We start from the raw sequence: 13,570 nt of genomic DNA on the forward strand, positions 1-13,570 counted from the left end.
GATGTTACGAACATCCGAGATAGAGGCCTCCACACACTCCAAGGATCCCAGCCTCATCTGGCATGTGTGCCTCACCAACCCAATAGTCCGCATGAGCATAGCTTAGGATAACCCTTGTTATGGGTAAAATTGAGCTAACTTAATGTATGAGACACGTGGTGACAAGAGCATCCAAGTAGACTCTTTGGAATACCTCGGGGTTAAGGAGGATGAGCCGAACAAAGAGACTCAGCAACCGAGCTACGACACTTAAACCATTTTAAGAATAAAACTTGTCAACAAACCTACAAATCTCGACTACAAGCACCGATCTCGTCCACAGACCTGCTTACCCCAACCTTATATGATGACCTCAAGGTCGGATGCTGCCGACCGCGACCTCCGACCCAACCTCTAGGTTGGATGCCAACCTCAGGCGTAGAACAGAAATATTTAAAGAAAATCCTGCATCGTATATGAGAAAGGTTCCCCACGAAGACTCAACCGAAGATCACGCCAATCGAGGCATAATCGGAGAAATATCCAAGAACAAATTCCGATTCCAATATGGGTCCCTCTAGCATATCTTACAGATCTACTCAGATACGGGAATTGCCTAAGAGCACCTATAAATAAACCCTCTTCAAAGAAAAGGTACGCACAACTCTCCCGATTCTACTACGCCTACTTTGAGTCCATACACCTGACTTAGGCATCGAAGGGTCCCCAGCCACAACTTGCACCCTCAGTGTCTTCTTGTTCTCCATTAAACTGTAGGTACCCAGCGGCTCATTGGAGGTAAGATAGGATCAACCAGATTTGAGCAACAACAGTTTGGTACCGTCTGTGGGAATGTTAGCAAAGCCATCCAAAAGTTTCCTTTACATCAAAGCTACGTATCTACTTTTTCCTTTATCCTGCGATGGCTAAAGGAAAGAAGAAAAACCTTGGCCACCATTACTGAGCCGATCCCAATGCTGGAAGAACTGCCTAAGAACCCTCGGGCACCGTAGTCAAATCACCAGGCCGACCCCCCCTCCCGCAGTAGTCACACAAAGATCCCGGAATAGGGAGGTCGGCTCGTCTCTTTAAAGAACCAAGTCAAGACTTTGGCCAGTAATGTGGATCAAATAATGTGGATATTGGAGAGACAGCATCCATTCCCCAACCAAGGCGTGAAAGTGGTGGTGACAACCGAGCAATGTCGATCTCCGCAAGTACCTCACAATTCATACGCAGTAAAGGACCGACCAGCGTGATGCAAGGGGTCCCTCACGCAAACAATGGGAACAACCGAGCTCACCGAGTCCGATTTGCGCCACTCTAGAGAAGAGAAGGCGTGGGAAGGCTCCTGAGGTCGTTGCAGAAAGCGAAGTTCCGTGGGAAGCTAAACTGAAGGAAATCCAAGATCAGCTCGGAGACATCCAGCAAGCATGCTGGGCGAAAGCCCTAGCATCCGTGGACGCCATGCTCAAGGAAGTCAAGCCCCTGTTCACGGACGACATCATGAGATCCTAGCTAACGTCTAGGTTCTAGATGCCCCAGATCACCCCCTACTCGGGATCGGGAGACCCAGCCGAACACCTAGAGTTTTTCATGAGCTCCTTCACTCAACTCAGCAAGGCCTTCATCACACAGTTCATTGGCAGGAAAGACAGGAGAAAGCCGTCTACTCACCTTCTTACGATTACTCATAGGGAGGATGAGTTGCTAAGAGATTACATCGTCCGCTTCAACATTGAAGTAGTCCAGGTCGACGGTTACTCTGACTAGATAGCTCTTACCACCATGATCGCCGACCTTAAGCAAGGAAAGTTCCTCTTCTTGATTGGTAAGAACCCCCCAACGACTCTAGCCAACCTACTCAACCGAGCTCAAAAGTATTCAAACGTAGAGGAGCTCTTCAGCTCACAGAGAGCTACTCGAGGTGGAAACATCTCCGCGAAGGATAAGAAGTGAAAAGAAGAAGAGGAGATGTCTGCTGCTAATAACAAGAGGAAAAAGGAGGACGAGCATAGCAGAAGCCATCGCACTGGCAGACGACCAGAGAGCCGATTCCACTCCTACACTCCTTGAACACTACGCCAGAGCAAGTACTCATAGAAGTATGCGATAAAAGAATCTTGAAATGGCCAAGTAGGATGAAGGCCGACGCCGATAAGAGAGAAGTGGATATATTGCCATTTCCACCGAGATCACAGTCGCAAATATGACGGAGTGTTTTGACCTCAAAGAAGAGATTGAGTCCCTCATCCGAAAGGAACATCTGTGAGAGTTCATCAACAAAAGAAGGGATGACCGAACAGCCAGGCAAGAAGAGCGACACGACGATCAGACAACAACGAAGCAACAAGTGAGATATGCACCATGTTCAGAGGACCAGTCGGTGGTGGAGACTCAAATAGGGCATGCCGAGCACATGCTCGCAGCACGAGCAACAGCGACAAGGAGCATCATGTCTACAATACAAGCAAGACTACAAAAGAACGAGGTTGAGCTCATGTAGCTTGACCTTCGCAGAGGAAGACACTTGAGGACTCCACTCGCACAACGACGCCTTGGTAGTCACCATGACTGTGGCTAACCACAAGATGCATCAGATATTGGTCGACACCGGCAGCTCGGCCGATATTATGTTCACCGCAGCCTTCGATAAGATACGAGTCGGGAGGTCCAGATTACGACCTGTCCAGACTCCCTTGCTTGGCTTCACAGGAGAGACGATTACCTCCGAGGGGAGTATACTACTCCCCGTAACTGCTGGCGCAACCACTATGATCGAGGTAATCTTCTCTCCTGCGAAGCCAAGCAAGGAAGTCTACAATGTAATCTTGGGCAGGCCATCTCTTAACACCATGAGGGCCGTGGTGTCCACTTATCACCTCGCAATGAAATTCTCAACCGAGCACGGTGTTGGCCAAGTCAATAGTGATCAACATGAGGCTCAACAATGCTACTCTACAGTGCTTCGAGCAAAAACGCAGCGACAGTAAACAACGCACATCACCTCCTTAGATCGACGGGAGGAATCTACCGAAAGGGGATTGCTAATAGAAGACCCCGTGTCGATATCACTTTGCGAAAGCGACCCGACCCACACAGTCCAAGTCGGCTCGTTGTTGGAGCTAGAGCAACGGGCTAGGATCGTCGACATGTCGAGACAACACGCCGATGTCTTCGCCTGGTCCCACTAAGACATGTCTGGCATAGATCCGGAAGTGATGGTCCACCGACTGAACATTGACCCCGACCACAAACCGGTAAGTAAAAGCGGCGCATGTTCGAACCGAAAAGGCATACAGTCATCGGTGAGGAGGTCGACAAACTCCTCGAGGCCGAGTTCATTAAGGAAATCTACTATCCCGACTAGTTGGCGAATGTCGTTTTGGTGAAGAAGGCTAACGGGAAATGGCGAGTGTGCATCGACTATACTATCCTGAACAAGGCATGCCCGAAAGACAGCTTCCCTCTCCTGAGGATAGACCAGTTGATCAATAGCACTGTCGGGCACGCGCTCCTCAGCTTCATGGATGCGTAACCAAGGTACAATCAAATCGCCATGCATAAGCATAACGAGTAGAAGATAGCCTTCATCACCGATAAAGGACTTTACTACTACAAAGAAATGCCCTTCGTACTGAAGAACGCCGAGGCGACTTACCAATGCCTCGTCAATAAAATGTTCGCCAAATAGATTGGTAGCACGATGGAAGTCTACATCGGTGATATGTTGGTCAAAAGTACTAAAGCAATAGATCACGAGGCAGACCTGGAAGAAATATTCATGATCCTGAGAAAATACCAAATGAAATTGAACCCAAATAGGTGCACTTTTAGCGTCAGCTCAAGAAAGTTCCTCGGCTTCCTAGTCAATCAGAGAGGAAAAGAGGCAAACCCCAACAAAATTCAAGCACTTCTGGAGATGAGCCCCCTGAGAACTGCGAAAGAAATCCAATGCCTCACAGGTAGGATAGCAACTCTGAACAGGTTCGTCTCCAGACCTACAGACAGGTGCCTACCGTTCTTCAAGTAACTAAAAGGAAACATGAAGCCAACCTGAACAAGCGACTACGAGCAAGCGTTTCAACAGCTTAAGGAATATCTAGCGTCGCCTCCACTAATCTCCAAAACCAAACCAGGAGAACCTCTGTTGTTATATTTAGCTCTCGACCACAACAGTCAGCTCGGCCTTGATACGAGAGGTCAGGAACAAACAGCTCCCCATATAATACATCAGCAAAGCTTTGGTCCAGGCCGAGACACGATAACTCGACACAGAAAATTTGGCGCTGGCACTGATCATATCATCGCGACGTCTTCGACCATACTTTCAGGCTCACACCATCATTATCCCAACTAATCGACCGCTCCGTCAAGTGCTCCAAAAGCCCGAAGCATCAGGGCAGCTGGTGAAGTGGGTGATCGAGCTCGCGGAGTTCGACGTCATATACCGACCCCGAGCTGCCATTCTAAGACAAGTCGTGGTTGACTTCATCATCGAGTTCACATATCCTGTACCCCCATAGGAGGCAAAGAACGAACTGGAAGCCAACTTACGGGAATGGACTCTCTACATCGATGGATCATCGAACTCAAAGGGCAGTGGAGCAGGTCTGATCCTCATCGCACCCGACCAAACCAGTGTACAGTACGCCTTGAGATTCGGATTTCCAGCCTCCAATAATGAAGTGGAATATGAGGCGCTCCTCACCAGGCTCAGGCTAGCTAAGGCAATAGGAGCTCGAGCCTTGAAAGTCTACAGTTATTCTCAACTCATAGTCAATCAAATCACCATGGAATACCAGAAAGAATGATCATCTACCTACAGAAAGCGAAAGAATTGCTCAGCGAGTTCGACAAGTGCGACGTCATCCTAGTTCCCAGGTCAGAAAATTCTAAAGCAGGCGCTCTGGCAAAACTGGTCGCAGCAGTCGACGATGACCTCGCCAAGATAGTACCGATAGAGCTATTGCCCGAGCCCAGTATCAACCAACCCCACCAGAAGGAGGCTCTCCCGATAAACCAATCGTTGAACTAGATGGATCTAATCATACGCTACTTACGACAGGGCAAGCTAACCAACGACAAGCTCAAAGCCAGCAAGGTCAGAAATAGATCAGCTCGTTATACCATATTGGGGGATGTACTCTACAAGAGGGGCTTTTCATTGCCATACTTAAGATGCCTACGACTGGAAGAGGTCGAGTATGTCCAAAAAGAAATTCACGAAGGCATCTGCGGCAATCATTCAGGAGGAAGAGCTCTAGCTCATGAAGTAATTCGACAGGGATACTACTGGCCGACCATCCACAAAGACGCGAAGCAGTACACAAGGAGATGTGACAAGTACCAACTTTTCGCCGCGATACCGCGACAACCTCCCGAGTAGTTGACCCCAATGACCGGCCCCTGGCCCTTCGCACAGTGGGGCATTGATATCATAGGGCCCCTGCCCATGGGCAAGGGACAAACTAGATTTGCTATCATCGTTGTCGACTACTACGCAAAGTGGGCTAAGGCCGAGCCCTTAGCTAAAATTACCGAGCAGAAAACCACCGACTTCATCTGGAAAAACATTATCTGCAGATATGGCATCTCTCACACCATCATCAAGGAAAACGGCAGGCAGTTCGATAATGCCCATTTCTAAGGACTATGTGAAAGGCTTAGCATCTGCAATGCCTTCTATTCACCTCAACACCCCTAGGCTAATAGACAAGTGGAAACCGTCAACAAAATCATAAAAAATCACTTAAAAACCAAACTCAAAAAATCCAAAGGGGCCTGGGCCGACGAGCTACCACACATCCTATGGGCATAACGAACGACGGCCTGAACAACGATTGGGGAAACCCCGTTCTCTCTGGCCTTCAGCGCAGAAGCATTCATACTAGCAGAGATAGGAGTGAAGTACCTTCAACACGCACCGAGCTATTCAACTCAGGCAAAAACAACGAGAAGATGACTTTAAGCCTTGATCTAATTAAAGAAATGAGAGAAAAAGCACGACTGAAGGTCGCCACCTATCCACACAGGGCTACTCGGCATTACAACTCAAGGGTCAAGATACACAAGTTCTGAGCAGGAGACCTAGTCCTTTGAGAAATTTTCCAAAATACTAAGGAACCCGACTCGAAAGCCCTAGGGTCGAACTGGGAAGGACCCCACAGGGTGGCCAGTATGTCCGACCAGGGACTTCGACTGGAAGAAATGGATGAGCAGCTCTTACCTCACCCATGGAATGTTGAGCATCTAAAGATCTACTATCCATGAGAGATGTAACGACTGTGCTCGACTGACCGCCTCGGCAAAAGATACTCGAGCTCGACTATGAGAAACCTCCCTCAATTAAAGGGAAGAAAGTTCTCTCTTTCATTTCTACTATTTTCTCTACTATTGTCGTGACCTACATGCTCGATTATGAGGAACCTCCCTCAATAAAAGAGAAGAAGGTTTTTTTCTTCGATTTGACTATCTTTCTAATAAAATTTGCGGCCGACATGCTTGACCATGAGGAACCTCCCCCAGTTAAAGGGAAAAGGTTCTTCAACCCAGTGTCCGAAATATCGGTATCACACAATGTATCGCAACCTTGGGATACAAATACGTATCGGTTATCGCATGAAATATATCATTTGTATCACGTAATATGATATTTGTTTTTACTCTTCATCCAGGTCTGTGTGACCTTATTAACAGATTGGATGGAAAATAAACGTTATGGTGGGCCCTACAAATGTTTTAACGGTGAGAATAATTGTCCCTACTTCTGTTTGTGGTGTGGTCCACTTGAGCTTTGGGTATGACTCATTTTTGGGCTAATGCTCTAAAATGATCTTGGAAAATGAATGAACGGTGTGGATATAATAAATACATCATTTTGGGGGCCATGTTACATTGATCTCCTTTGGAACGTACAACTCAAGGATGAGGAGCATGAGCGCGCAGGACACGTACCACACCAGTTGCATAGACATTGGCTACTAAAGTAATGTCACCAAGTTCTGTGGGCCCACCAAAATGTATGCGTTATATCAACACCATCCATCATTTTGGAGAGATCATTTGAGGGCATTAGCCAAAGAATGAGGCAGATCCAAAGCTTGAGTGGACCCACCACAAAAAACAATGGGGATTGAATGCCCACTATTAAAAAACTTCTTGGGGGCCACAGAAGTTTGCGATCAAGCTAATATTTATGTTTTCCATTCGTTCATGTCCGTGTTAACTTATTAACAGGTTGGATCACAAAAAAAATCTCACGATGGGCCCTAGGAAGGTTTCAATGGTGGACATCATTGTCTCTACTGTTTTATGTGGTGGGGTCCACTCGAGATTTGGGATTGCCTCATTCGGTCTCATTCCCTAAAATGATCTCTCCACAATGATGGACGGTGTGGATACAACACATACATCATGGTGGGGCCCACAAAACTTGCCGACGTCACTTTATTTGCGCCACTCTACCTGTTAGTAGCTAATTCGATCCCATTTTCGAAATAGAAGGGGTTCCGGAAGGAGCAAAACCCTAAAATCTCTCAAAATTCCCCAAATTCCCTCGTTCAAACCCAAATCTATAGGATTTTTTGACAAATTTCTTGCCGAAACCTCGTGCGCAATTTGAATCTTTCTTCTGTTCGAAGCAAAAAGGTAAGAAATCGAGATTGTTGAATTAAAAGCACTTTCCTGTTTCTTCTTCCATTTTTTTTCAATTTTTTCCGTAATTATGCAAGCCAAAAGGAATAAATCTATAGATAATATCTTCGATATCGCAAAAAAAGGTGCAATATCATGAAATAAATCGCACGATACATAGAAATCTGTTTTTTTTAAAAAAAAAAAAATTCTGAGGGATTTCCGGCTGATATCATGTCACTGGCCAGCGATAACGATAATATCGGCTGATATATCGGCCAATTGTATCGATATTGCGAACATTATTTATAAGTACCGAAATCTACTGCTGAAAGTTTTTCTTTTTTTTTCATTTTTTTCAGATAATGATGCTCTCCCAACATCCCGAAGTTGTCTACAGTAGCCCCGGGCAGGTGTTGTATAGCAAATTTCTTGAAAAAAGAAATAAAATCCTAATAAAAGTGATAGTGTCATTAATATCACACGATATTTAGAACAATATTTAGCGATATCGAACGATATTTGGTGATATTATGCAATTTTTATTGATATATCGATCAATACAAAGTATTCTATAAAATTTTCCAATTTTTTAGTATCTTCCAAAGGGTTTCATATCGCTGGACCACGATACCGATAATATAAGCCGATATATCGGCCGATAGTATCGATATTTCAAACACTGCTTCAACCTACTATGTGCTCAACTATGAGAAACCTCCCTCGGCTAAAGGGAAGAAGGTTCTTTTCCTCGACCTACCAATTCTACACACTCGATGCCAAGTAAAAAGTCCATGCACGTAACTACCGAACAAACCAATCACACGGAACCACAAGATTGGATTAATAAAAAATATATTTTCATTTAATGAAAAGTGTACCAAAAAAAAGAAACAAAAACAAAAACAAAAACAAAAACAAAAAAAAAAACAAAAAACAAAAAACAAAAAACAAAAAAAAACAAAAAACAAAAAACAAAAAACAAAAAACAAAAAACAAAAAAACAAAAAAACAAAAAAACAAAAACAAAAACAAAAACACAAAAAACAAATACAAATACAAATACAAGGGAGGTCTATCCCTGAGGGTTCTCGGCCTCAGTAGGGGCAGCAGAAGGGTCCTCGAGAGCGTCATCATCCAAGCAATGCAAGTCCAGGTCCAAATAACTCTGTCGAACGTCTTCCCGGCATCGCTGAAAGCCAAGGTTGAAGATCTCCTCTAGCTCAGCCGTGCACTACTCGAAAGCCTTGAACGTCTCCACAGCTGTTGCTTCCCTCGCAGGGATCGAGGCCTCAACCCCCGTCAATCTAGCTTCCACATCGACTGCTCGACCCTCCACTGCAAAAAGGCGAGACTCCACTTCCACCACCCAAGCCGCCAGCTCGGCCTTCTCCCGCTACTCTGCGATCAGCAGAGCAGTGTTGGTAGTCCTGTCCTCCTCAGCGACCCTCAAGGCCTCCCGCAAGGCCTCGACCTTGGCATGGGCCCCCACGACCGCTTCCAACTCCGCAGCCATGGCCTAGAGCTCGGCCCTAGCAGACTCAAGCTTCCGAACTGTCTCGTCAAGGCAGCCTCTCAGCTCGAGGAAAGCATGGCGAGAGGCGAGAAACCCGGTAGCACCCTGCAAACAAAAAGGGAGAGCTACGAGATGTCAACCAACAAGAAAGAAACCGTATATAAAAATAAAAAGGGGGCAGATGTCTTTAACTTGATTAACATCGACACCACCCCACCCAATGGGTTATAGGGCGAGCATGGAGCCGATCTCCTCTTCAATCACATGGCAGTTGCACTAGTGAGCCAGCATCGCCATATGATGAGGAATGGGTGCAGGAGCTGCTGACCCTACAGCCCACTCAGGAGCATGGTGCCTCGAGCTGCTCCCTGCCGCAATCTCCGGCCCCACAGCTGCAGTGGCCTCCCGTTCCTCCTCCATGTGGGTCGGGGACGACTCAAGGTCGACAACCTCCCTCAAGGCCAAATTCAAAGGAGAGCATCCGAGTAGACTCTCTGAAATACCTAAGGGATAGGGAAGATGAGCCAAACAAAGAGACTCAACGACCAAACTAAGACACTTAACCATTTTAAGAATAAAACTTGTCAACAAACCTATGGATCTCAACTACAAGCACCGATCTCGTCCGCAGACCTGCCGACCCCGACCTTATATGACGACCTCAGGTCGGATGCTGCTGACCTCAACCTTCGACCCAACCTCAAGGTCGGATGCCAACCTCGACCTCGGATGCCGACCTTCAGCATAAAACGGAAATATCTAAAGAAAATCCTGCACTGTATGCCGGAAGGGTTCCCCGCGAGGACTCAACCGAAGATCACGCCAATCAAGGCATAATCAAAGAAATATCTGAGAACAAATTCCGATTCCAATACGGGTCCATCTAGTGTATCTTATAGATATACTCGAATATGGGAATTGCCTAAGAGCACCTATAAATACATCCTCCTCTTCAAGGAAAAGGTACGCACAACTATCCCGATTCTACTACGCCTACTTTGAGTCCATAGACCTAACTTAGGCATCGGAGGGTCCCCAGCCACAACCAGCGCCCCCAATGTCTTCTTGTTCTCCATTAAAGTGTAGGTACCCAGCAACTCATTGGAGGTAAGATAGGATCAACCAGATTTGAGCAACAACAACCCTCATATACAATAGGACCTCAGCAGCTTTGGGTGGCTCCCGTCATGAACATTGGAAGGAAGCTCACCGAACAACTCAAACACACAATGACCCTTCCCCCGTGAGACCCCGACGGAAAATTTATCTTCCCCGACAATGATTGAGATCAGCTTAGGCACCACTACCAATTTTTTTAGACAGTTACAAATCCTAGAGAAATGGAGCTCCTTCCACTTCTTCATGGCTTCATTGATGGCAATCATCTCACCAAAACACAAGCCTGAAGTCACAAAAACCTTCTCACACCAGAGCTCTAACAGAATCTCATGAAACAAGAACTAGACATCCGACACCTTAAATCTAGGCCATTCCTCCCATTTGCAAATTGAGACCACCGGTCCGTCCCGATGGATGCACTCAACGAAAACTACCTTATCGATATTCATTTTTTTTTAAGGTGACACTACCAAGGATTGAACCCTGGATAACTCACACACACTACATTGTGTCTACCAACTCATCTAACGAGCAAAAGATTACCTTATCGATATTCTTCGCTAGTTAAAACAAATCTAGACAGTGAAAGGACTTAGGTGGCTAGAATGAAATCATTCCTCCCCAACTCGTAACAAAGATCTAAATTCGAACTAGACTTCGAGGTCAAAGGCAAAGTAATCTGGGTGAAGCGTCTAACGCCATTGAAGATTTTTTCCAGGCTTCATATATCATATCAGGGTGGATTTACATCTCGAGAACAACAGAAGTCGACTTCAAAGTTAACACCAAAACCACCTCCACCACCAATGAAGGGTTAGGGAGGACAACACCAGGGTCCCCTTTGGAATTATCAAGGGAGGATTTCCCCATCAACATCTCCTACAAAGATTATTGAACCCCATCGCCCTCCTAGGAAACTCATGAACCTTTGACCTTAGGAATTAAGGAAATAGGAGTCGAAAGGTGGAACTCCCTAGAAGATGACGGACACCCCCTAGGAGTCTCCCTAACAAGTCTCATACTCCCCCCTTCCCTCGGGTCCTGATTCACCTCCAACAGCCCATAATGGGCCTTTTGAACCCTAATCTCTTTCCCGTTAAACCTTTGTCCCTTTAGACCCTAAATAGCTTTGGAGGGATCCTCCTCACTATCCATACAAACAAAAGAAAATCCCCTAATATGAAGATCAACCCTAACCTAAGGGATAACGACTTCCCTTACTAGATCAAACCGACCAAACACATGGGAGAAGTTCAACTTCATCTACTCCTCTGGAAATCGATCATCGAAAAGAGTAGGGAGTTGCCTCAGCTATTCGTAAGTCTTGTTATGGCTCTTCCTTTGAGCCCTTTTCCTTCCCTTGACTATTGGGATCCAAAACCTCGCTGATTCACAATCAACTCGCTCTTACGATAGTTCTAGCTAGAGGTGGTCTATCCCCTTTCCTCTCGAATGCTCCCTCCTACTTCTATTTATAGAGTCGAAGTGTCGTCTGCCAAATCCTGATTCATCCCTGCTAGGTTGATGGTAAGATCGAGACCCACATCCCCTACTAGGGAGGAAAGGTTTTCCTCTCCCTTTCTTCCTGGATCGATATAAAGATCCGTCATGTCACCCATGAGAAGATCGTCGCGAGCTTTGAAAATCTCTCTCTCTCTCTCTCTCTCTCTCTCTCTCTCTCTCTCTCTCTCTCTCTCTCTCCAAAATAATCTCTTGAATCTTCTCTCAGAGAAGTTCCCACTCTCAAGCCCTCATTTAGAAACATTTCAAAGTCAAAGTAAGCTAAGGACAGAATGATAAAAGGATCACTAATGGTTCACAATATGTTGCCGGCTTTGGATCCTTGCTCCCTTTAACAAGTTTGTTACTCATAATTCATAAATACTATAATAATTTCCTTCTCCTAGCAATTTAGGTTCAGCTTTGAATCCTATTTTGCCAACCATATGTTTGAAACAGAATTTTATTACAGGGCAGTAATAATAGATATTTTATTTCACAAAGTAAGAAATAAAAAATAAAAAAGCAAGTGACCTCACTAATGAGGTTGAGGTCATAGATCCAAATTTTACGGTCTGCCATTCAGTTTTTATAATAAAAAGTGATCACCTAGCAACTGACTGGGATCAAGTAATGCTGAGCCCATCGTCCAAGTCAACAAGCCAACTCGACATGTTTGACTGATTCACAACCAAGTCGAGCTCGCCAGCAAGTTTCCCATTGATTCTGCTTGAAATCCCGCCGAATCAAGTTGACTCAGCCAAGATCGAATCGGATCACCGAGTTTTAGAACTATACTAACGAGAAATCCATCAGTGACTCGGATCCACTCGTTCGGACCTGAGTCGACTCGCAACCAGACCGACCCAAGTAGGGGTTGACTCAAGGGGCTACCTAAAGCCATGAATTTCGCAACGATTCCGAACAGAACCCCCAAAGCCAACAATGAGAAGAAAACGAAAGCTTGCAGATTCAATCGGCAATCAAAACAGGAGAAAAAAAAAAGGTAGAAGAATCAAAGGAAAGAAAGGAACCATGATGGGCATAAACGTAAGCGGTCCTCCAAGAGTATATATGATCCCCTGCCTTCAGACTCCCTCTATCGACCCTGTCAATTTCAAATGAATTAATGAAAGGAAACCTCATTCACCATTGGATATTGATTCTAACGAAGGGTGCTTTTGGTTGCACCAAATATCGTGATATTTCTTGATTAATCGGTCTAATTCGATGCGAAATTTCATGAAATTTGGTTCAACCAAACACACCCAAAATCATTTCAAATAAAGACGGGAAATTGTACCTGTTGGAGAGCAATCCCATCCCTCCCTCCCTCTCTCTCTCTCTCTCTCTCTCTCTGAGAATGAGAAATGAAATTTCTGGAGAGATCAGGAAAGAGAAGTTGGCAGGAAATAGCAGAAACGGAAGAAAGCAATACACGGAAAAGCGTGTTATCTGATACGCCGAAGCGGATTGCGTGGTGTGCTACACTACACACCACCGAAGTCGGTGGTGTGTTGACGTCACTAACATCCGCTTAAAACCTTCCTAAGGCCCACTACGACGTTTATTTGCAATCCAACTTATTTATAAGTTCACAAGGATCTGAATAAAGGGAAAACAAATATATCAGCTAGATCTAAAACTTCTGTAACCCTTTAGAAAGTTGTTAATTATTGGCGTTGAATCTCTATTACTTTATATGGTATGGTTTACTTGGGCTTTAGATGTGCCTATTTTTTTTCTAATGCTCTAAAATGACCTCTCGGAATAGATGAACGAGTGTTGATATAACACATATATCATGGGCGGGGCTACCGA

At 45.4% G+C, this 13,570-nt stretch overlaps 1 protein-coding gene across 1 annotated transcript in view; it reads right to left on the reverse strand.

Moving 5' to 3' along the window:
• The window catches only part of LOC131235720 (protein LEAD-SENSITIVE 1), a 35,131-nt gene extending 21,925 nt beyond the window's left edge, over positions 1-13,206 (reverse strand). The window contains exons 1-2 of the mRNA XM_058233039.1: positions 13,053-13,206; positions 12,784-12,857 (exon numbers count right to left, since the gene is read on the reverse strand). Coding sequence (XP_058089022.1) covers positions 12,784-12,857; positions 13,053-13,072 — 94 coding nt within the window. The 5' untranslated portion in view covers positions 13,073-13,206. The remainder of the gene's footprint in view (positions 1-12,783; positions 12,858-13,052) is intronic.
• Between the last annotated feature and the right edge of the window lie 364 nt (positions 13,207-13,570).

The sequence above is a fragment of the Magnolia sinica genome, chromosome 19 (genome assembly GCF_029962835.1).
Source record: "Magnolia sinica isolate HGM2019 chromosome 19, MsV1, whole genome shotgun sequence".
Lineage (NCBI taxonomy): Eukaryota > Viridiplantae > Streptophyta > Magnoliopsida > Magnoliales > Magnoliaceae > Magnolia > Magnolia sinica.